The 21103-nt window shown below is 43.3% G+C and overlaps 1 protein-coding gene across 1 annotated transcript in view; it reads right to left on the bottom strand.

Moving 5' to 3' along the window:
• Positions 1-2984: 2984 nt before the first annotated feature.
• LOC133639632 (calpain-2 catalytic subunit-like) overlaps positions 2985-21103 on the bottom strand; it is a 33656-nt gene continuing 15537 nt past the window's right edge. Inside the window, exons 3-21 of the mRNA XM_062033111.1 lie at positions 11743-11861; positions 11547-11680; positions 11313-11481; positions 11161-11244; positions 11007-11092; positions 10881-10946; positions 10575-10735; positions 7599-7768; positions 7519-7530; positions 7242-7453; positions 7143-7179; positions 7014-7079; positions 6861-6918; positions 6731-6795; positions 5593-5661; positions 5448-5526; positions 3801-3917; positions 3157-3215; positions 2985-3085 (exon numbers count right to left, since the gene is read on the bottom strand). Of these exons, the coding sequence (XP_061889095.1) occupies positions 3062-3085; positions 3157-3215; positions 3801-3917; positions 5448-5526; positions 5593-5661; positions 6731-6795; positions 6861-6918; positions 7014-7079; positions 7143-7179; positions 7242-7453; positions 7519-7530; positions 7599-7768; positions 10575-10735; positions 10881-10946; positions 11007-11092; positions 11161-11244; positions 11313-11481; positions 11547-11680; positions 11743-11861 (1787 nt within the window). The 3' untranslated portion in view covers positions 2985-3061. The remainder of the gene's footprint in view (positions 3086-3156; positions 3216-3800; positions 3918-5447; positions 5527-5592; positions 5662-6730; positions 6796-6860; positions 6919-7013; positions 7080-7142; positions 7180-7241; positions 7454-7518; positions 7531-7598; positions 7769-10574; positions 10736-10880; positions 10947-11006; positions 11093-11160; positions 11245-11312; positions 11482-11546; positions 11681-11742; positions 11862-21103) is intronic.

Here is a 21103-nt window from a genome sequence, read left to right as displayed (position 1 = left end):
CATCAATGATGTTATTTTGAGAGGTGATCATTGAAGTCATCACTGAAGGCCTCACAGTGATATACATATATATCAGTGGCGTGCGGTGCACTTTTTGGCTTCTTGTTAAGTGACTTTTTTTGGGTGGATTCGGTCTTGCACGTGGAGGGTTTGGGTGTGGGCTTTGGTTGGTGTGGCGCTCCCGTCGGGGGGTTCTGCGGCGGGGATGCATTAACCAGCACAAGGAGGCGGGGTTACTGCGAGCCTCACTCAGTGCGTCTTCGCAGCCGTTTCTTCTGCAGCTAAGTTAGCATGTAGCTCGTAGACATGTTAGACACTTCTCCAGCTAAGTTAGCATGTAGCTCGTAGACATGTTAGACACTTCTCCTGCTAAGTTAGCATGTAGCTCGTAGACATGTTAGACACTTCTCCTGCTAAGTTAGGATGTAGCTCGTAGACATGTTAGACACTTCTCCTGCTAAGTTAGCATGTAGCTCGTAGACATGTTAGACACTTCTCCTGCTAAGTTAGCATGTAGCTCGTAGACATGTTAGACACTTCTCCTGCTAAGTTAGCATGTAGCTCGTAGACATGTTAGACACTTCACCTGCTAAGTTAGCATGTAGCTCGTAGACATGTTAGACACTTCTCCTGCTAAGTTAGCATGTAGCTCGTAGACATGTTAGACACTTCTCCTGCTAAGTTAGCATGTAGCTCGTAGACATGTTAGACACTTCTCCTGTTAAGTTAGCATGTAGCTCGTAGACATGTTAGACACTTCGGCAGCTAAGTTAGCATGTAGCTCGTAGACATGTTAGACACTTCTCCTGCTAAGTTAGCATGTAGCTCGTAGACATGTTAGACACTTCTCCTGCTAAGTTAGCATGTAGCTCGTAGACATGTTAGACACTTCTCCAGCTAAGTTAGCATGTAGCTCGTAGACATGTTAGACACTTCTCCTGCTAAGTTAGCATGTAGCTCGTAGACATGTTAGACACTTCTCCTGCTAAGTTAGCATGTAGCTCGTAGACATGTTAGACACTTCTCCTACTAAGTTACCATGTAGCTCGTAGACATGTTAGACACTTCTCCTGCTAAGTTAGCATGTAGCTCGTAGACATGTTTAGACACTTCTCCAGCTAAGTTAGCATGTAGCTCATAGACATGTTAGACACTTCTGCAGCTAAGTTAGCATGTACCTCGTAGACATGTTAGACACTTCTGCAGCTAAGTTAGCATGTAGCTCGTAGACATGTTAGACACGTCTCCTGCTAAGTTAGCATGTAGCTCGTAGACATGTTAGACACTTCTCCAGCTAAGTTAGCATGTAGCTCGTAGACATGTTAAACACTTCTCCTGCTAAGTTAGCATGTAGCTCGTAGACATGTTAGACACTTCTCCTGCTAAGTTAGCATGTAGCTCGTAGACATGTTAGACACTTCTCCTGCTAAGTTAGCATGTAGCTCGTAGACATGTTAGACACTTCTCCTGCTAAGTTAGCATGTAGCTCGTAGACATGTTAGACACTTCTCCAGCTAAGTTAGCATGTAGCTCGTAGACATGTTAGACACTTCTGCAGCTAAGTTAGCATGTAGCTAGTAGACATGTTAAGACACTTCTCCTGCTAAGTTAGCATGTAGCTTGTAGACATGTTAGACACTTCTCCTGCTAAGTTAGCATGTAGCTCGTAGACATGTTAGACACTTCTCCTGCTAAGTTAGCATGTAGCTCGTAGACATGTTAGACACTTCTCCTGCTAAGTTAGCATGTAGCTCGTAGACATGTTAGACACTTCTCCAGCTAAGTTAGCATGTAGCTCGTAGACATGTTAGACACTTCTGCAGCTAAGTTAGCATGTAGCTAGTAGACATGTTAAGACACTTCTCCTGCTAAGTTAGCATGTAGCTCGTAGACATGTTAGACACTTCCCTGACAAATAAAACCCAGACTTAAACTTTTTTTAAAAGACAACATTGGGACTGGAAGCTAGGCGGCTAAGGCGAGCTAACTTGCTAGCTGAGGAGGAATAATGAATGTGAGTCAAACTCCAGGCTAAGAACAGAAAGATGGCAGGAAAGATGATCAGTTTGAAAAGTAATGGATCGACTCACTGCCATTGATCCTTTTAGCAAAGTGTCATTAATGGAATCTTTCTACATCTTCATGCTAACACCTGTGTCACTTTGCTCTCTGAATACACAACCACTCACTTGTTCAAGGCCTGGTTGGCAGCCCAAGTCCTGGTCTTGGTCCCCGTTTGGTCCTGGACTTTGTTCACACTCCACCAAATGAACAGTTAGCACAAGAAATGCACCCGAGTTCCTTTTAGCAAACAAGTTCTTCTCCAAACCGGTGGATGACATCACTCCAAGATGGCCGACAAGTGAGTCGTCGGGGCTAAGCCAGGCTAAATGTTAAAAGGGAGACTTAAATGCTAAAAGGGAGGCTAAATGCTAAAAGGGAGACTTAAATGCTAAAAGGGAGGCTAAATGCTAAAAGGGAGACTTAAATGCTAAAAGCGAGGCTAAACGCTAGAAGCGAGGCAAAACGCTAACGGCAAGGCTAAACGCTAACAGCGAGGCTAAACGCTAAAAACAAGGCTAAATGCTAAAGGCAAGGCTAAATGCTAACAGCGAAGCTAAATGCTAACAGGGAAATTAAAAGCTAAAAGTGAGGCTAAATGCTAAAAGTGAGGCTAAATGCTAACAGGGAAATTAAAAGCTAAAAGTGAGGCTAAATGCAAGGCTAAAAGCAAGGCTAAATGCTAAAAGGTACATTAAAAGCCAAAAGGGAGGCTAAATGCTAAAAGCCAGGCTAAATTCTAAAAGCGAAGCTAAATGCTAAAAGGGAGGCTAAATGCTAAAAGGGAGGCTAAATGCTAAAAGACAGGCTCAATTCTAAAAGCTAAATGCTAAAAGTGAGACTATATGCTAAAAGAGAGGCTAAATGCTAAAAGTGAGACTAAACGCTAACAACGAGGCCAAATGCTAGCAGACATGCTAAGTGTAGTTTGAAATGTATTTTTATTTAAATGGTTGGTGAGAAACAGGAAGTGGAGTCAGGTGACAAACAGGAAGTGGAGTCACAGCATGGAGAAGGTCAACCACTGCAGGAAGACAAAGATCAGGAAGTTGAAACAGGAAGTAGATGAGATGAGACTTGGAAAGAACTTGGTACCTGGTTGAAGTCGAGGTCGATGGAACCGCTCTCGTTAGGATCCAACTTCTTGAAGATCCCTGACAAATAGTAGCAAACACTTTGTTAGCACATGCTAACAAGACAAATAGTAGCAAACACTTTGTTAGCACATGCTAACAAGACAAATAGTAGCAAACACTTTGTTAGCACATGCTAACAAGACAAATAGTAGCAAACACTTTGTTAGCACATGCTAACAAGACAAATACAGCAAACACTTTGTTAGCACATGCTAACAAGACAAATAGTAGCAAACACTTTGTTAGCACATGCTAACAAGACAAATAGTAGCAAACACTTTGTTAGCACATGCTAACAAGACAAATAGTAGCAAACACTTTGTTAGCACATGCTAACAAGACAAATAGTAGCAAACACTTTGTTAGCACATGCTAACAAGACAAATAGTAGCAAACACTTTGTTAGCACATGCTAACAAGACAAATAGTAGCAAACACTTTGTTAGCACATGCTAACAAGACAAATAGTAGCAAACACTTTGTTAGCACATGCTAACAAGACAAATAGTAGCAAACACTTTGTTAGCACATGCTAACAAGACAAATACAGCAAACACTTTGTTAGCACATGCTAACAGCTGCTTGGACTAAGAGCTAGCTTACGGAACATGATCTCCAGACGCATCAAACAGCCCACAAAGTTGTCAAAGTCCAAGGTCAAGTCGGGCTCGGCGTAGCGAGCGACCAGCAGCTGGTAGATAGCGTTGTTGAGCGTGAAACCTGCAGGGGCACACGCTAGCATGTCAACGTTAGCATTGAGCTAAGGTTTGTGTGTGTTGCTAGCTAGCGTTAGCATTGAGCTAAGGTTTGTGTGCATAGCTATGGTTAGTATTGAGCTAAGGTTTGTGTGTGTTGCTAGCGTTAGCACTGAGCTAAGGTTTGTGTGCGTAGCTATGGTTAGCATTGAGCTAATGTTTGTGTGTGTAGCTATGGTTAGCATTGAGCTAATGTTTGTGTGTGTAGCTATGGTTAGCACTGAGCTAAGGTTTGTGTTTGTTGCTAGCATTAGCACTGAGCTAAGGTTTGTGTGCATAGCTAAGGTTAGCACTGAGCTAAGGTTTGTGTGCGTTATTAGCGTTAGCACTGAGCTAAGGTTTGTGTGTGTAGCTATGGTTAGCACTGAGCTAAGGTTTGTGTGCGTCGCTAGTGTTAGCACTGAGCTAAGGTTTGTGTGTGTAGCTGGCGTTAGCACTGAGCTAAGGTTTGTGTGTGTAGCTATGGTTAGCATTGAGCTAATGTTTGTGTGTGTAGCTATGGTTAGCATTGAGCTAATGTTTGTGTGTGTAGCTATGGTTAGCACTGAGCTAAGGTTTGTGTGCGTTGCTAGCATTAGCACTGAGCTAAGGTTTGTGTGTGTAACTATGGTTAGCACTGAGCTAAGGTTTGTGTGCGTCGCTAGCGTTAGCACTGAGCTAAGGTTTGTGTGTGTAGCTATGGTTAGCATTGAGCTAAGGTTTGTGTGTGTAGCTATGGTTAGCATTGAGCTAAGGTTTGGGTGTGTTGCTAGCGTTAGCACTGAGCTAAGGTTTGTATGCGTAGCTATGGTTAGCATTGAGCTAATTTTTGTGTGTGTAGCTATGGTTAGCATTGAGCTAATGTTTGTGTGTGTAGCTATGGTTAGCACTGAGCTAAGGTTTGTGTTTGTTGCTCGCATTAGCACTGAGCTAAGGTTTGTGTGCGTAGCTAAGGTTAGCACTGAGCTAAGGTTTGTGTGCGTTGCTTGCGTTAGCACTGAGCTAAGGTTTGTGTGTGTAGCTATGGTTAGCACTGAGCTAAGGTTTGTGTGCGTCGCTAGCGTTAGCACTGAGCTAAGGTTTGTGTGTGTAGCTGGCGTTAGCACTGAGCTAAGGTTTGTGTGTGTAGCTATGGTTAGCATTGAGCTAATGTTTGTGTGTGTAGCTATGGTTAGCATTGAGCTAATGTTTGTGTGTGTAGCTATGGTTAGCACTGAGCTAAGGTTTGTGTGCGTTGCTAGCGTTAGCACTGAGCTAAGGTTTGTGTGTAGCTATGGTTAGCACTGAGCTAAGGTTTGTATGCGTCGCTAGCGTTAGCACTGAGGTAAGGTTTGTGTGTGTAGCTATGGTTAGCATTGAGCTAAGGTTTGTGTGTGTAGCTATGGTTAGCATTGAGCTAAGGTTTGTGTGTGTAGCTAGCGTTAGCACTGAGCTAAGGTTTGTGTGTGTAGCTATGGTTAGAACTGAGCTAAGGTTTGTGTGTGTAGCTATGGTTAGCATTGAGCTAAGGCTTGACCTGCGTCTTTGAAGGCCACTCTCATTTCAGGCGTGCTCATGGTGCCCGAGTTGTCCACGTCGTTCTTCTTGTAGAGGGACTGTGAGGCGACACAAGGACTCGGTCACATGCAGTAGGGATCAAAGGGTGAAAGGTCATGTCCTACCAGGTAGCGCTGGACTTTCTTCCACAAGGTGGCGAACTCGGACAGACCTAACTTGCCGTTGCCGCTGTCCTGGCGTCGAGTCAAGGAGCGTGTTAGCACTTTGAAAAGCTTTCTACTGTCATCTTCACGCTAACACCTGTGTCACTTTGCTCTCCAAATACACAACCATTCACTTGTTCAACCGTAGTCCTGGTCTTGGTCCCCGTTTGGTCCTGGACTTTGTTCACACTCCACCAAATGAACAGTCAGCACAACAAATGCGCCCAAGTTCCTTTTAGCAAACAACTTCTTCTCCAAACAGGTGAATGACATCACTCCAAGATGGCCGACAAGTGAGACGTCAGGGCTGAGCAAGGCTAAATGCTAAAAGCGAGGCTAAATGCTAAAAGCCAGGCTAAATGCTAAAAGCAAGGCTAAATGCTAAAAGTGAGGCTAAATGCTAAAAGCGAGGCTAAATGCTAAAAGCGAGGCTAAATGCTAAAAGCCAGGCTAGAGGCTAAAAGCGAGGCTAAAGGCTAAAAGCGAGGCTAAATGCTAAAAGCGAGGCTAAAGGCTAAAAGCGAGGCTAAAGGCTAAAAGCCAGGCTAGAGGCTAAAAGCGAGGCTAAAGGCTAAAAGCGAGGCTAAATGCTAAAAGCAAGGCTAAATGCTAAAAGCAAGGCTAAAGGCTAAAAGCGAGGCTAAATGCTAAAAGCGAGGCTAGAGGCTAAAAGCGAGGCTAAATGCTAAAAGCCAGGCTAAATGCTAAAAGCGAGGCTAAATGCTAAAAGCCCGGCTAAATGCTAAAAGCCAGGCTAAATGCTGAAAGCGAGGCTAAATGCTAAAAGCCAGGCTAGAGGCTAAAAGCGAGGCTAAATTCTAAAAGCGAGGCTAAATGCTAAAAGCGAGGCTAAAGGCTAAAAGCAAGGCTAAAGGCTAAAAGCGAGGCTAAATGCTAAAAGCGAGGCTAAATGCTAAAAGCGAGGCTAAATGCTAACATGGAAGCTAAAGGCTAACAGCAAGGCTAAATGCAAAAAGCCAGGCTAAATACTAAAAGGGAGGTTAAATGCTAAAAGCGAGGCTAAAGGCTAAAAGTGAGGCTAAAGGCTAACAGCGAGGCAAAATGCTAGCAGACAAGGCAGCTGCTATGACTTGGATACGTCCATGAGGTTGACCATGACTCGGCAGGTCTCCATGCTGAAGCCGTCCGTCTTGATGTCACTTCCTGTCAGCGGCAGACCACAGCTAGTTTAGCGCCGCGTTAGCGTGGGTGAGCAAAGACGGACTCACGTTTAGCCACGATCTTGTTCATGATGGTCCTCAACTCCGCCGCCGAGATCTCCATGTCCTGCAGTAAATGTGTTAGCATGTGTGCTAACGCTGCTAGCGGCTATTTCCCCTCCCATAACATGTTAGCACAGAGATTAGCGTGATGCTACATACGCCTCCTGCTAGCTTGGCGAAGAGTCCCCGGAACCCGGCATCCACTTCCTGCTCCGACACCATTTCCTGCGGGAATAAGGCTTTGTTAGCATAGCATTGCTAACGCTAACGCTGTGGCGTTTGACTCACGTCGTCCAGATCTGCGCTGACCGGGTCGTCAAAGGGTCTGAACACAGTTAGCACAGTTAGACTTCCTGTGGGACTACGGGGAGGCCGACGCCCACTTACACGGTCTGCGAGCCCTTCTCGGAGAAGACGCGGATGCAGAAGTCGCCGTTGAGGTGCGGCTCGAAGGTGGAGGGCACCACCAGGTACTCGCCAGGTGGCAGCTTGAAGCGGGTGCTGACCTCGCGCAGGTTGATGAAGGTCTCGGACTTGGCGGTCTGAGCGTGCGTCAGGAAGAAGTTCTTGTCCAGGTGCACCTGCTGCTGGCCGTGGAACTGAGGCGGGAAAAGAGCCAGCGATCAGCGTGGGCCGGCCCCTTGACCGTGACCTTTCACCCCACCTGCTTGGGAACCTGCCGGAGAAGAGGGGTGGAATCAGCCTATGACCTTTTATGGTCCTCCCTGAAGAAGCTCCTCCCACCTCGTAGATGGCGAAGCCGATGGTGTGCATGTCCTCGCCTTGTTTGCGGAGCTTCCTGCGGTTCTTCTGGATCAGACCCAGGACCAAACTGCAGCCCGCCTCGCCGTCCTCGGGGTCGTCGTCCTCCTCGTCCAGCTTGACCACGAACTGAGGGTTCATCCAGAACGTATCTGCACACACATCACACTTCAACTACTCCTACCTCACCGTCAATTACAAATATTACCTTGCATAGTTACTATAAATATGTTACCTTGCATAGTTACTGTAAATATGTTACCTTGCATAGTTACTGTAAATATGTTACCTCACAGTTACTGTAAATATGTTACCTTGCATTGTTACTGTAGATACGTTACCTTGCATAGTTACTATAAATATGTTACCTTGCACTTACTGTAAATATGTTACCTCACATAGTTACTATAAATATGTTACCTTGCATTGTTACTGTAGATACGTTACCTTGCATAGTTACTATAAATATGTTACCTTGCATAGTTACTGTAAATATGTTACCCCACATAGTTACTATAAATATGTTACCTTGCATAGTTACTGTAAATATGTTACCTCACATAGTTACTGTAAATATGTTACCTTGCATTGTTACTGTAGATACATCGCCTTGCACAGTTACTATAAAAATGTTACCTTGCATAGTTACTGTAAATATGTTACCTCACATAGTTACTATAAATATGGTACCTTGCATTGTTACTGTAGATACGTTACCTTGCATAGTTACTGTAAATATGTTACCTTGCATAGTTACTGTAAATATGTTACCTTGCATAGTTACTGTAAATATGTTACCTCACATAGTTACTGTAAATATGTTACCTTGCATTGTTACTGTAGATACATTACCTTGCATAGTTACTATAAATATGTTACCTTGCATAGTTACTGTAAATATGTTACCTCACATAGTTACTGTAGATATGTTACCTCGCATAGTTACTGTAAATATGTTACCTTGCATAGTTACTGTAAATATGTTACCTCGCATAGTTACTGTAAATATATGTTACCTTGCATAGTTACTGTAAATATGTTACCTTGCATAGTTACTGTAAATATGTTACCTCGCATAGTTACTGTAAATGTTACCTTGCATGGTTACTGTAAATATGTTACCTCGCATAGTTACTGTAAATATGTTACCTTGCATGGTTACTGTAAATATGTTACCTCGCATAGTTACTGTAAATGTTACCTCGCATAGTTACTTTGAATATGTTACCTTGCATAGTTACTGTAAATATGCTACCTTGCATAGTTACTGTAAATATGTTACCTTGCATAGTTACTGTAAATATGTTACCTCGCATAGTTACTGTAAATGTTACCTTGCATAGTTACTGTAAATATGTTACCTCGCATAGTTACTGTAAATGTTACCTCACATAGTTACTGTAAATATGTTACCTTGCATGGTTACTGTAAATATGTTACCTCGCATAGTTACTGTAAATGTTACCTTGCATAGTTACTGTAAATATATGTTACCTTGCATAGTTACTGTAAATATGTTACCTCGCATAGTTACTGTAAATATGTTACCTTGCATAGTTACTGTAAATATGTTTCCTCGCATAGTTACTGTAAATGTTACCTCACATAGTTACTGTAAATATGTTACCTTGCATAGTTACTGTAAATATATGTTACCTTGCATAGTTACTGTAAATATATGTTACCTCGCATAGTTACTGTAAATATGTTACCTTGCATAGTTACTGTAAATATATGTTACCTCGCATAGTTACTGTAAATGTTACCTTGCATAGTTACTGTAAATATATGTTACCTCGCATAGTTACTGTAAATATGTTACCTTGCATAGTTACTGTAAATATGAGGTAGCATATTAAATATGGTACAATACATCCATCCATCCATCCATTTCTACCGCTTGTCCCTTTTGGGGTCGCTGGAGCCTATCTCAGCTACAATGGGGCGGAAGGCGGGGTACACCCTGGACAAGTCGCCACCTCATCACAGGGCCAACACAGATAGACAGACAACATTCACACACTAGGGACCATCTAGTGTTGCCAATCAACCTATCCCCAGGTGCATGTCTTTGGAGGAGGGAGGGGCCTATCCCCAGGTGCATGTCTTTGGAGGAGGGAGGGGCCTATCCCCAGGTGCATGTCTTTGGAGGTGGGAGGGGCCTATCCCCAGGTGCATGTCTTTGGAGGTGGGTGGGGCCTATCCCCAGGTGCATGTCTTTGGAGGAGGGAGGGGCCTATCCCCAGGTGCATGTCTTTGGAGGAGGGAGGGGCCTATCCCCAGGTGCATGTCTTTGGAGGTGGGAGGGGCCTATCCCCAGGTGCATGTCTTTGGAGGTGGGTGGGGCCTATCCCCAGGTGCATGTCTTTGGAGGTGGGAGGGGCCTATCCCCAGGTGCATGTCTTTGGAGGTGGGTGGGGCCTATCCCCAGGTGCATGTCTTTGGAGGTGGGAGGGGCCTATCCCCAGGTGCATGTCTTTGGAGGAGGGAGGGGCCTATCCCCAGGTGCATGTCTTTGGAGGTGGGTGGGGCCTATCCCCAGGTGCATGTCTTTGGAGGTGGGAGGGGCCTATCCCCAGGTGCATGTCTTTGGAGGTGGGAGGGGCCTATCCCCAGGTGCATGTCTTTGGAGGTGGGAGGGGCCTATCCCCAGGTGCATGTCTTTGGAGGTGGGTGGGGCCTATCCCCAGGTGCATGTCTTTGGAGGTGGGAGGGGCCTATCCCCAGGTGCATGTCTTTGGAGGTGGGAGGAAGCCGGAGTAGAACCCACACAGTCATGGGGAGAACATGCAAACTCCACACAGAAAGATCCAATACATATTTACAGTAAATAAATACGCCCGAATGCAGCTGGGATAGGCTCCAGCACCCCCCGCGCCCCCGAAAGGGACAAATGGATGGATGTATGTTCCAGATGACAAAAGGGCTAGGAAGGTGCTGAACTAAGGAGGCGCTCACAGGGATGGTTCCTGCAGCCGCCAGCAGTGGAACCGCGACGCCAGGCGCCATCGAACTTGTTGACGCTCCAGTGCTTGACCGAGTCGTCCAAGATGGTGTCCGGGGTCAGAGTGCACACCTCGATGCGGGAGTAGTGGCGCAGGAATTCTCTGTAGGACATCCTGTCAATCAAATAGTTAGTGGCGCAGGAATTCTCTGTAGGACATCCTGTCAATCAAATAGTTAGTGGCGCAGGAATTGTCTGTAGGACATCCTGTCAATCAGATGGTTAGCATGCAGCTAGCACAGTTAGCAGCGGGAACCTACCAGAACTCTCCATCCTCGGCGTTGGCGTGAGGACACGGACCCTCCACCGAGTTCCACTCTGGCGAGCTGAAGACAGAGCAGCTAGCACCACGCTAACACTACAGCTGGTGTGTTTGTGTTCAATACCCGTCACTCCAGGCGCCGGTCCACTCCACCTGACCCCACGGGTTCCTCACACGCACCAACTTCTCCCGACCTCCTCTGTAGTTGACCTGTGCACAGAGGTCACACGGAGGTCAGCGCCTCTTTGCGGTCTCACCTGCACCAGGTGACCTCTGACCTCCACGGCCCCCGTCAGCGAGTAGGCGTGGCCTTTGACCAACTTCTGGCGCGTGACCGCCTCCGAGTCGGCGGCGCTGGTGATCTGTGGAGACACGCCCACTGGTGAGGCTCAGGTGTGAGGCGTGCACACCTGCGGGGGAGGAGACTGACGTCGATGGAGCAGCCCAGCAGTGACCCCGCCTCCAAGGCCTTGACCAGGATGTGGAAGAGGTTGCTGGGGGGGCGCTGAAGGTCAAAGTTCTCAGCGATGCCCCCTGTGAAGTCCTCAAAGCCCTCCGTGGTGGAGCCCCCCGACAAGGCCTCGTAGCAGCCGCACACCCTGCACGCACAACATGCTAACTCACATGCTAACTCACATGCTAACTCATGACTGTGCTAGCTTACTTGGCGTAGGCCTTCTCCAGCAGGGCGCTCCAGAACTCCCGCCCCTCAGCCGAGTGGACGAATAGCAGCTCTCCGTCTTTGACTGGCAGCCTGTCGTCAATCACCACGTCCACCCACTCGCCAAACTGCCACAGCTACACACACACACACACAGGTGGGGTGTGGCAGCACAACAGGAAGTAGGACAAGATCTAACCTGGAAGTGGAAGATTCCGGCGTAGTTGTCATCAAAGTCCTGGTCTGAAGGAACAACACGAGCCATCACGAACTCATTCAAGGTCAGCGAGGCGATGGCCGCCAACAGCCAGCAGTCACCTGCACAGTCATGTGACCACACTCATGTCATGTGACCATATTCATGTTATGTGACAATACTCACGTCATGTGACCATATTCATGTTATGTGACAATACTCACGTCATGTGACCATATTCATGTTATGTGACAATACTCACGTCATGTGACCATATTCATGTTATGTGACAATACTCACGTCATGTGACCACACTCATGTCATGTGACCACACTCATGTTATGTGACAATACTCACGTCATGTGACCATACTCATGTCATGTGACCACACTCATGTTATGTGACCACACTCATATAATGTGACAATACTCACATCATGTGACCACACTCGTGTCATGTGACCACACTCATGTTATGTGACAATACTCATGTCATGTGACCACACTCATGTCATGTGACCATACTCATGTCACCTGTACAGTCATGTGACCACACTCATGTCATGTGACCACACTCATATCATGTGACCATACTCATGTCATGTGACCACACTCATGTCATGTGACCATACTCATGTCATGTGACCACACTCATGTCATGTGACCACACTCATGTCATGTGACCACACTCATGTCACCTGTCACCACCTGTGTGTGTGTGTTTAATCATGTCACCTTTACACCAACTAATATCTACATGTTCTAGAAGGTTGATCCCAGGGTGTGTTCCTACTAACATCTACATGTTCTAGAAGGTTGATCCCAGGATGTGTTCCTACTAACATCTACATGTTCTAGAAGGTTGATCCCAGGGTGTGTTCCTACTAACATCTACATGTTCTAGAAGGTTGATCCCAGGGTGTGTTCCTACTAACATCTACATGTTCTAGAAGGTTGATCCCAGGGTGTGTTCCTACTAACATCTACATGTTCTAGAAGGTTGATCCCAGGGTGTGTTCCTACTAACATCTACATGTTCTAGAAGGTTGATCCCAGGGTGTGTTCCTACTAACATCTACACGTTCTAGAAGGTTGATCCCAGGGTGTGTTCCTACTAACATCTACATGTTCTAGAAGGTTGATCCCAGGGTGTGTTCCTACTAACATCTACATGTTCTAGAAGGTTGATCCCAGGGTGTGTTCCTACTAACATCTACACGTTCTAGAAGGTTGATCCCAGGATGTGTTCCCACTAACATCTACATGTTCTAGAAGGTTGATCCCAGGGTGTGTTCCTACTAACATCTACACGTTCTAGAAGGTTGATCCCAGGGTGTGTTCCTACTAACATCTACATGTTCTAGAAGGTTGATCCCAGGGTGTGTTCCTACTAACATCTACACGTTCTAGAAGGTTGATCCCAGGGTGTGTTCCTACTAACATCTACATGTTCTAGAAGGTTGATCCCAGGGTGTGTTCCTACTAACATCTACATGTTCTAGAAGGTTGATCCCAGGGTGTGTTCCTACTAACATCTACACGTTCTAGATTAGAAGGTTGATCCCAGGGTGTGTTCCTACTAACATCTACATGTTCTAGAAGGTTGATCCCAGGGTGTGTTCCTACTAACATCTACATGTTCTAGAAGGTTGATCCCAGGGTGTGTTCCTACTAACATCTACATGTTCTAGAAGGTTGATCCCAGGGTGTGTTCCTACTAACATCTACACGTTCTAGAAGGTTGATCCCAGGGTGTGTTCCTACTAACATCTACATGTTCTAGAAGGTTGATCCCAGGGTGTGTTCCTACTAATATCTACATGTTCTAGAAGGTTGATCCCAGGGTGTGTTCCTACTAACATCTACATGTTCTAGAAGGTAGATCCCAGGGTGTGTTCCTACTAACATCTACATGTTCTAGAAGGTTGATCCCAGGATGTGTTCCTACTAACATCTACATGGTCTAGAAGGTTGATCCCAGGGTGTGTTCCTACTAACATCTACATGTTCTAGAAGGTTGATCCCAGGATGTGTTCCTACTAACATCTACACCTTCTAGAAGGTTGATCCCAGGGTGTGTTCCTACTAACATCTACATGTTCTAGAAGGTTGATCCCAGGGTGTGTTCCTACTAACATCTACACGCTCTAGAAGGTTGATCCCAGGGTGTGTTCCTACTAACATCTACATGTTCTAGAAGGTTGATCCCAGGGTGTGTTCCTACTAACATCTACACCTTCTAGAAGGTTGATCCCAGGGTGTGTTCCTACTAACATCTACATGTTCTAGAAGGTTGATCCCAGGGTGTGTTCCTACTAACATCTACACGTTCTAAAAAGTTGATCCCAGGGTGTGTTCCTACTAACATCTACATGTTCTAGAAGGTTGATCCCAGGGTGTGTTCCTACTAACATCTACATGTTCTAGAAGGTTGATCCCAGGGTGTGTTCCTACTAACATCTACATGTTCTAGAAGGTTGATCCCAGGGTGTGTTCCTACTAACATCTACATGTTCTAGAAGGTTGATCCCAGGGTGTGTTCCTACTAACATCTACATGTTCTAGAAGGTTGATCCCAGGATGTGTTCCTACTAACATCTACATGTTCTAGAAGGTTGATCCCAGGGTGTGTTCCTACTAACATCTACACGTTCTAGAAGGTTGATCCCAGGGTGTGTTCCTACTAACATCTACATGTTCTAGAAGGTTGATCCCAGGGTGTGTTCCTACTAACATCTACATGTTCTAGAAGGTTGATCCCAGGATGTGTTCCTACTAACATCTACATGTTCTAGAAGGTTGATCCCAGGGTGTGTTCCTACTAACATCTACATGTTCTAGAAGGTTGATCCCAGGGTGTGTTCCTACTAACATCTACACGTTCTAGATTAGAAGGTTGATCCCAGGGTGTGTTCTTACTAACATCTACACGTTCTAAAAGGTTGATCCCAGGGTGTGTTCCTACTAACATCTACATGTTCTAGAAGGTTGATCCCAGGGTGTGTTCCTACTAACATCTACATGTTCTAGAAGGTTGATCCCAGGGTGTGTTCCTACTAACATCTACACGTTCTAGAAGGTTGATCCCAGGGTGTGTTCGTAGTAACATCTACACGTTCTAGAAGGTTGATCCCAGGGTGTGTTCCTACTAACATCTACATGTTCTAGAAGGTTGATCACAGGGTGTGTTCCTACTAACATCTACATGTTCTAGAAGGTTGATCCCAGGGTGTGTTCCTACTAACATCTACATGTTCTAGAAGGTTGATCCCAGGGTGTGTTCCTACTAACATCTACATGTTCTAGAAGGTTGATCCCAGGGTGTGTTCCTACTAACATCTACATGTTCTAGAAGGTTGATCACAGGGTGTGTTCCTACTAACATCTACATGTTCTAGAAGGTTGATCCCAGGGTGTGTTCCTACTAACATCTACATGTTCTAGAAGGTTGATCCCAGGATGTGTTCCTACTAACATCTACATGTTCTAGAAGGTTGATCCCAGGGTGTGTTCCTACTAACATCTACACGTTCTAGAAGGTTGATCCCAGGGTGTGTTCCTACTAACATCTACATGTTCTAGAAGGTTGATCCCAGGGTGTGTTCCTACTAACATCTACATGTTCTAGAAGGTTAATCCCAGGATGTGTTCCTACTAACATCTACATGTTCTAGAAGGTTGATCCCAGGGTGTGTTCCTACTAACATCTACATGTTCTAGAAGGTTGATCCCAGGGTGTGTTCCTACTAACATCTACACGTTCTAGATTAGAAGGTTGATCCCAGGGTGTGTTCTTACTAACATCTACACGTTCTAAAAGGTTGATCCCAGGGTGTGTTCCTACTAACATCTACATGTTCTAGAAGGTTGATCCCAGGGTGTGTTCCTACTAACATCTACATGTTCTAGAAGGTTGATCCCAGGGTGTGTTCCTACTAACATCTACACGTTCTAGAAGGTTGATCCCAGGGTGTGTTCGTAGTAACATCTACACGTTCTAGAAGGTTGATCCCAGGGTGTGTTCCTACTAACATCTACATGTTCTAGAAGGTTGATCACAGGGTGTGTTCCTACTAACATCTACATGTTCTAGAAGGTTGATCCCAGGGTGTGTTCCTACTAACATCTACATGTTCTAGAAGGTTGATCCCAGGGTGTGTTCCTACTAACATCTACATGTTCTAGAAGGTTGATCCCAGGGTGTGTTCCTACTAACATCTACATGTTCTAGAAGGTTGATCACAGGGTGTGTTCCTACTAACATCTACATGTTCTAGAAGGTTGATCCCATGGTGTGTTCCTACTAACATCTACACGTTCTAGAAGGTTGATCCCAGGGTGTGTTCCTACTAACATCTACACGTTCTAGAAGGTTGATCCCAGGATGTGTTCCTACTAACATCTACACGTTCTAGAAGGTTGATCCCAGGGTGTGTTCCTACTAACATCTACATGTTCTAGAAGGTTGATCCCAGGGTGTGTTCCTACTAACATCTACATGTTCTAGAAGGTTGATCCCAGGGTGTGTTCCTACTAACATCTACATGTTCTAGAAGGTTGATCCCAGGGTGTGTTCCTACTAACATCTACATGGTCTAGAAGGTTGATCCCAGGGTGTGTTCCTACTAACATCTACATGTTCTAGAAGGTTGATCCCAGGGTGTGTTCCTACTAACATCTACACGTTCTAGAAGGTTGATCCCAGGGTGTGTTCCTACTAACATCTACACGTTCTAGAAGGTTGATCCCAGGGTGTGTTCCTACTAACATCTACATGTTCTAGAAGGTTGATCCCAAGGTGTGTTCCTACTAACATCTACACGTTCTAGAACAGGGGTCTCAAACTCAATTTACCTGGGGGCCACTGGATGCAGAAACTGGGAGGCTGGGCCGCAAGAAAAGATTTCTTTAAAAATTCTAACATGCACTTTTTAATGAATTCCCCTTCTTTGAATGGCTATCCCTTCTTAGCAACATACTTGCCAACCCTCCTGATTTCTCCGGAGACTCACGAATTTCAGTGCCCCTCCCGACAATCTCCCGGGGCGGGGTTTGGTGGTAGCGGGGGTGTATATTGTAGCCTGGAAGAGTTAGGGCTGCAAGGTGTTCTGGGTATTTGTTCTGTTGTTTTTATGTTGTGTTACGGTGCGGATGTTCTCCCGAAATGTGTTTGTCATTCTTGTTTGGTGTGGGTTCACAGTGTGCCGCATATTTGTGACAGTGTTAAAGTTGTTTATACAGCCACCCTCAGTGTGACCTGTGTGGCTGTTGAGCAAGTATGTCTTGCAGTCACTTATGTGTGTGTGCAGAAGCAAAATACAACATGTGACTGGGCCGGCACGCTGTTTGTAGAGGGCACTAAAGGCAGTGCCATCACGGCACGCCCTTAATATTGTTGTTTGGGTGAATACATTCGAGAGAATGGTTGCCCTGAAATTCGGGAGTCTCCCGGAAAAATCGGGAGGGTTGGCAAGTATGACGCTGTCAAGCGCCATTCATATAAAACTCGCGGGCCGCACTAACATTACATTTTCATTATAAGGTGCGGGCCGCAAAATAACGTCTCGCGGGCCGGAGACCCCTGCTTTACACCAATGACTGCCGTAGCATCTCACCCACCACAGCATACTTAAAAAACTCAGATGACACAGCCATTCTCACACTCCTCTCCAACAGTCAATCCATCCTGGACTATCATAACATAGTCAAAGATTTCACAGAGTCATGCACAGCCAGTTATCTAGAAATCAATGTCAATAAAACAGAAGAAATAAGGTTCAACCCCCCCCCCCCCCCACCTCAGCACTCCATCATCATAAACACACAAACAGTTAAAACAGTTGACACTTTTAAATACCTGGGCGTAACCTTGGACAATAAAGTCACCTTTGATCAGCACACCACGGACATTCAAAAAAGAAGTCAACAAAGACTGTCAGCCATCCGAAAACTTAAAGGACTATACGTTGCACCTCATCTCCTGTTATTACTTTACCAAAGCATTGTTCAACCCATCCTTATGTACTGTTCCACATCTCTTTTCACCATGCTTTCTGTAACCAACTCACACGCATTACAAACATAGCAGCTAAAATCATCGGCCTACCCACACCCAACATTTCAGATTTAAACCACAGGTCCATCATTCGACTGGCAAACACGATAGTCCAGGATATCAGTCACCCACTACACCAGGGGTCACCGACGCGGTGCCCGCGGGCACCAGGTAGCCCGTAAGGACCAGATGAGTAGCCCGCTGGCCTGTTCTAAAAATAGCTCAAATAGCAGCACTTACCAGTGAGCTGCCTCTATTTTTTAAATTGTATTTATTTACTAGCAAGCTGGTCTCGCTTTGCTCGACATTTTTAATTCTAAGAGAGACAAAACTCAAATAGAATTTTAAAATCCAAGAAAATATTTTAAAGTCTTGGTCTTCACTTGTTTAAATAAATTCATTAATTTTTTTACTTTGCTTCTTATAACTTTCAGAAAGACAATTTTAGAGAAAAAACACATACACCTTTTTACCTTTTACCTCTTCTTTCCTGACAATTTAAATCAATGCTCAAGTGAAAAAAAAATTTTTATTGTAAAGAATAATAAATAAATTTTAATTTAATTCTTCATTTTAGCTTCTGTTTTTTCGACGAAGAATATTTGTGAAATATTTCTTCAAACTTATTATGATTAAAATTAAAAAAAAATATTCTGGCAAATCTAGAAAATCTGTAGAATCAAATTTAAATCTTACTTCAAAGTCTTTTGAATTTCTTTTCAAATGTTTGTTCTGGAAAATCTAGAAGAAATAATGATTTGTCTCTGTTAGAAATATAGCTTGGTCCAATTTGTTATATATTCTAACAAAGTGTAGATTGGATTTTAACCTATTTAAAACGTGTCATCAAAATACTAAAATTAATCTTAATCAGGAAAAATTACTATTTATGTTCCATAAATTATTTGTTTAATTTTTTCAAAAAGATTCGAATTAGCTAGTTCTTCTCTTCTTTTTTTCGGTTGAATTTTGAATTTTAAAGAGTCGAAATTGAAGATAAACTATGTTTCAAAATTTAATTGTCATTTTTTCGTGTTTTCTCCTCTTTTAAACCGTTCAATTAAGTGTAAATATCATTAATTAGTAATAATAACAGAGTTAAAGGTAAATTGAGCAAATTGGCTATTTCTGGCAATTTATTTAAGTGTGTATCAAACTGGTAGCCTTTCGCATTAATCAGTACCCAAGAAGTAGCTCTTGGTTCCAAAAAGGTTGGTGACCCCTGCACTACACCAATACATAATCCCACTACCATCAGGGCGCAGGTACAGAACCATCAAATTCCGGAGGGCCCGCCTCAGGAAAAGCCTGATCCCTGCAGCTATAGCCGCCCTAAACAGCAGGCCCGAACGACCTGTCTGACAAGCCTGTAAATGTGTTGGTCATGTATGATGTCTTTTTGTTATTTTTGTTTTTGTGATGTGTAATGTCTATTGTTTAAATGTTCGGCAGTGGAAATGAATTTCCCCAACGGGGACCAATAAATCTAAATCTAAATCTAATCACTTCCACCTGGTCCCCATAACAAAGGTGGTTTGTCTGCAGGAGATGTCGGCTAATGAAATACGAAAATAAGCTGTTTAAACCAAAAGGTAAGCACATCTTTCTTATAAATGGAGGTTATTGACTATCATTTGTACAAGAACAATTTGTTCATAACCAAAAGTTTTATCAATGTTGTTTTCACAAAAAGCCTATACTATTTGTATTGTCATCTCAACTTATATATTTTACTACAAAGAGTTAAGGATACATTTTTTTGAGGGCAACACAGAGAACTTTTACCAACAGGTGCATTTAATTAAGAACATCAGCCTTGCTCCAAGAAACCTTTTGAATCACTTTGTGTTGCATTTGCTTTTCATTTGGACTGGTTTATAGTGGAAGTAGCTCTAATTTAATGCTAATTGGTTGTCTATAAAGACTTTTAAGAAGTTATATGTATAGGTATGATGGACATCAGAGATTTAGGATATTTTAAAAACCTCACATTGATTTTGTTTCACACTTTTAGATGAATGACATATATACAGTAGACCACATGGACTTGGACATAAACAGCATAACACCTGATGTCACTGGGACAGAGGAACTCTGCTCAAGTCAGGAAACAATTGACACCGTAGTTGTTTGTGCTCCCCTCAAAAAACATGGAAATAGAGTTTACAACAAAAGACATAATTGCTTGTATTGCAGTAAACCTTATGCCAAGACGGCAAGGCATCTAGAAAGTGCACACAAAAACAGACTGGAAGTAGCCACAGCTCTTAGCTTTCCAACGAGTTCCATGGAGAGAAGGAAACAGCTAGACCAGGGGTCACCAACGCGGTGCCCGCGGGCACCAGGTAGCCCGTAAGGACCAGATGAGTAGCCTGCTGGCCTGTTCTAAAAATAGCTCAAATAGCAGCACTTACCAGTGAGCTGCCTCTATTTTTTACATTTTATTTATTTACTAGCAAGCTGGTCTCGCTTTGCCCGACATTTTTAATTCTAAGAGAGACAAAACTCAAATAGAATTTGAAAATCCAAGAAAATATTTGAAAGACTTGGTCTTCACTTGTTTAAATAAATTCATAATTTTTTTTACTTTGCTTCTTATAACTTTCAGAAAGACAATTTTAGAGAAAAAATACAACCTTAAAATGATTTTAGGATTTTTAAACACATATACCTTTTTACCTTTTAAATTCCTTCCTCTTCTTTCCTGACAATTTAAATCAATGTTCAAGTAAATTTATTTTTTTAATTGTAAAGAATAATAAATACATTTTAATTTAATTCTTCATTTTAGCTTCTGTTTTTTCGACGAAGAATATTTGTGAAATATTTCTTCAAACTTATTATTATTAAAATTCAAAAAAAATATTCTGGCAAATCTAGAAAATCTGTAGAATCAAATTTGAATCTTATTTCAAAGTCTTTTGAATTTCTTTAAAAAATTTTGTTCAGGAAAATCTAGAAGAAATAATGATTTGTCTTTGTTAGAAATATAGCTTGGTCCAATTTGTTATATATTCTAACAAAGTGCAGATTGGATTTTAACCTATTTAAAACATGTCATCAAAATTCTAAAATTAATCTTAATCAGGAAAAATTACTAATGATGTTCCATAAATTATTTTTTTAATTTTTTCAAAAAGATTCGAATTAGCTAGTTTTTCTCTTCTTTTTTTTCGGTTGAATTTTGAATTTTAAAGAGTCGAAATTGAAGATAAACTATGTTTCAAAATTTAATTGTCATTTTTTTCGTGTTTTCTCCTCTTTTAAACCGTTCAATTAAGTGTAAATATCATTAATTATTAATAATAAC

Source organism: Entelurus aequoreus, linkage group LG22, assembly GCF_033978785.1.
Source record: "Entelurus aequoreus isolate RoL-2023_Sb linkage group LG22, RoL_Eaeq_v1.1, whole genome shotgun sequence".
NCBI classification, from domain to species: Eukaryota; Metazoa; Chordata; class Actinopteri; order Syngnathiformes; family Syngnathidae; genus Entelurus; species Entelurus aequoreus.
This window is presented reverse-complemented; position numbering and strand designations above follow the sequence as displayed.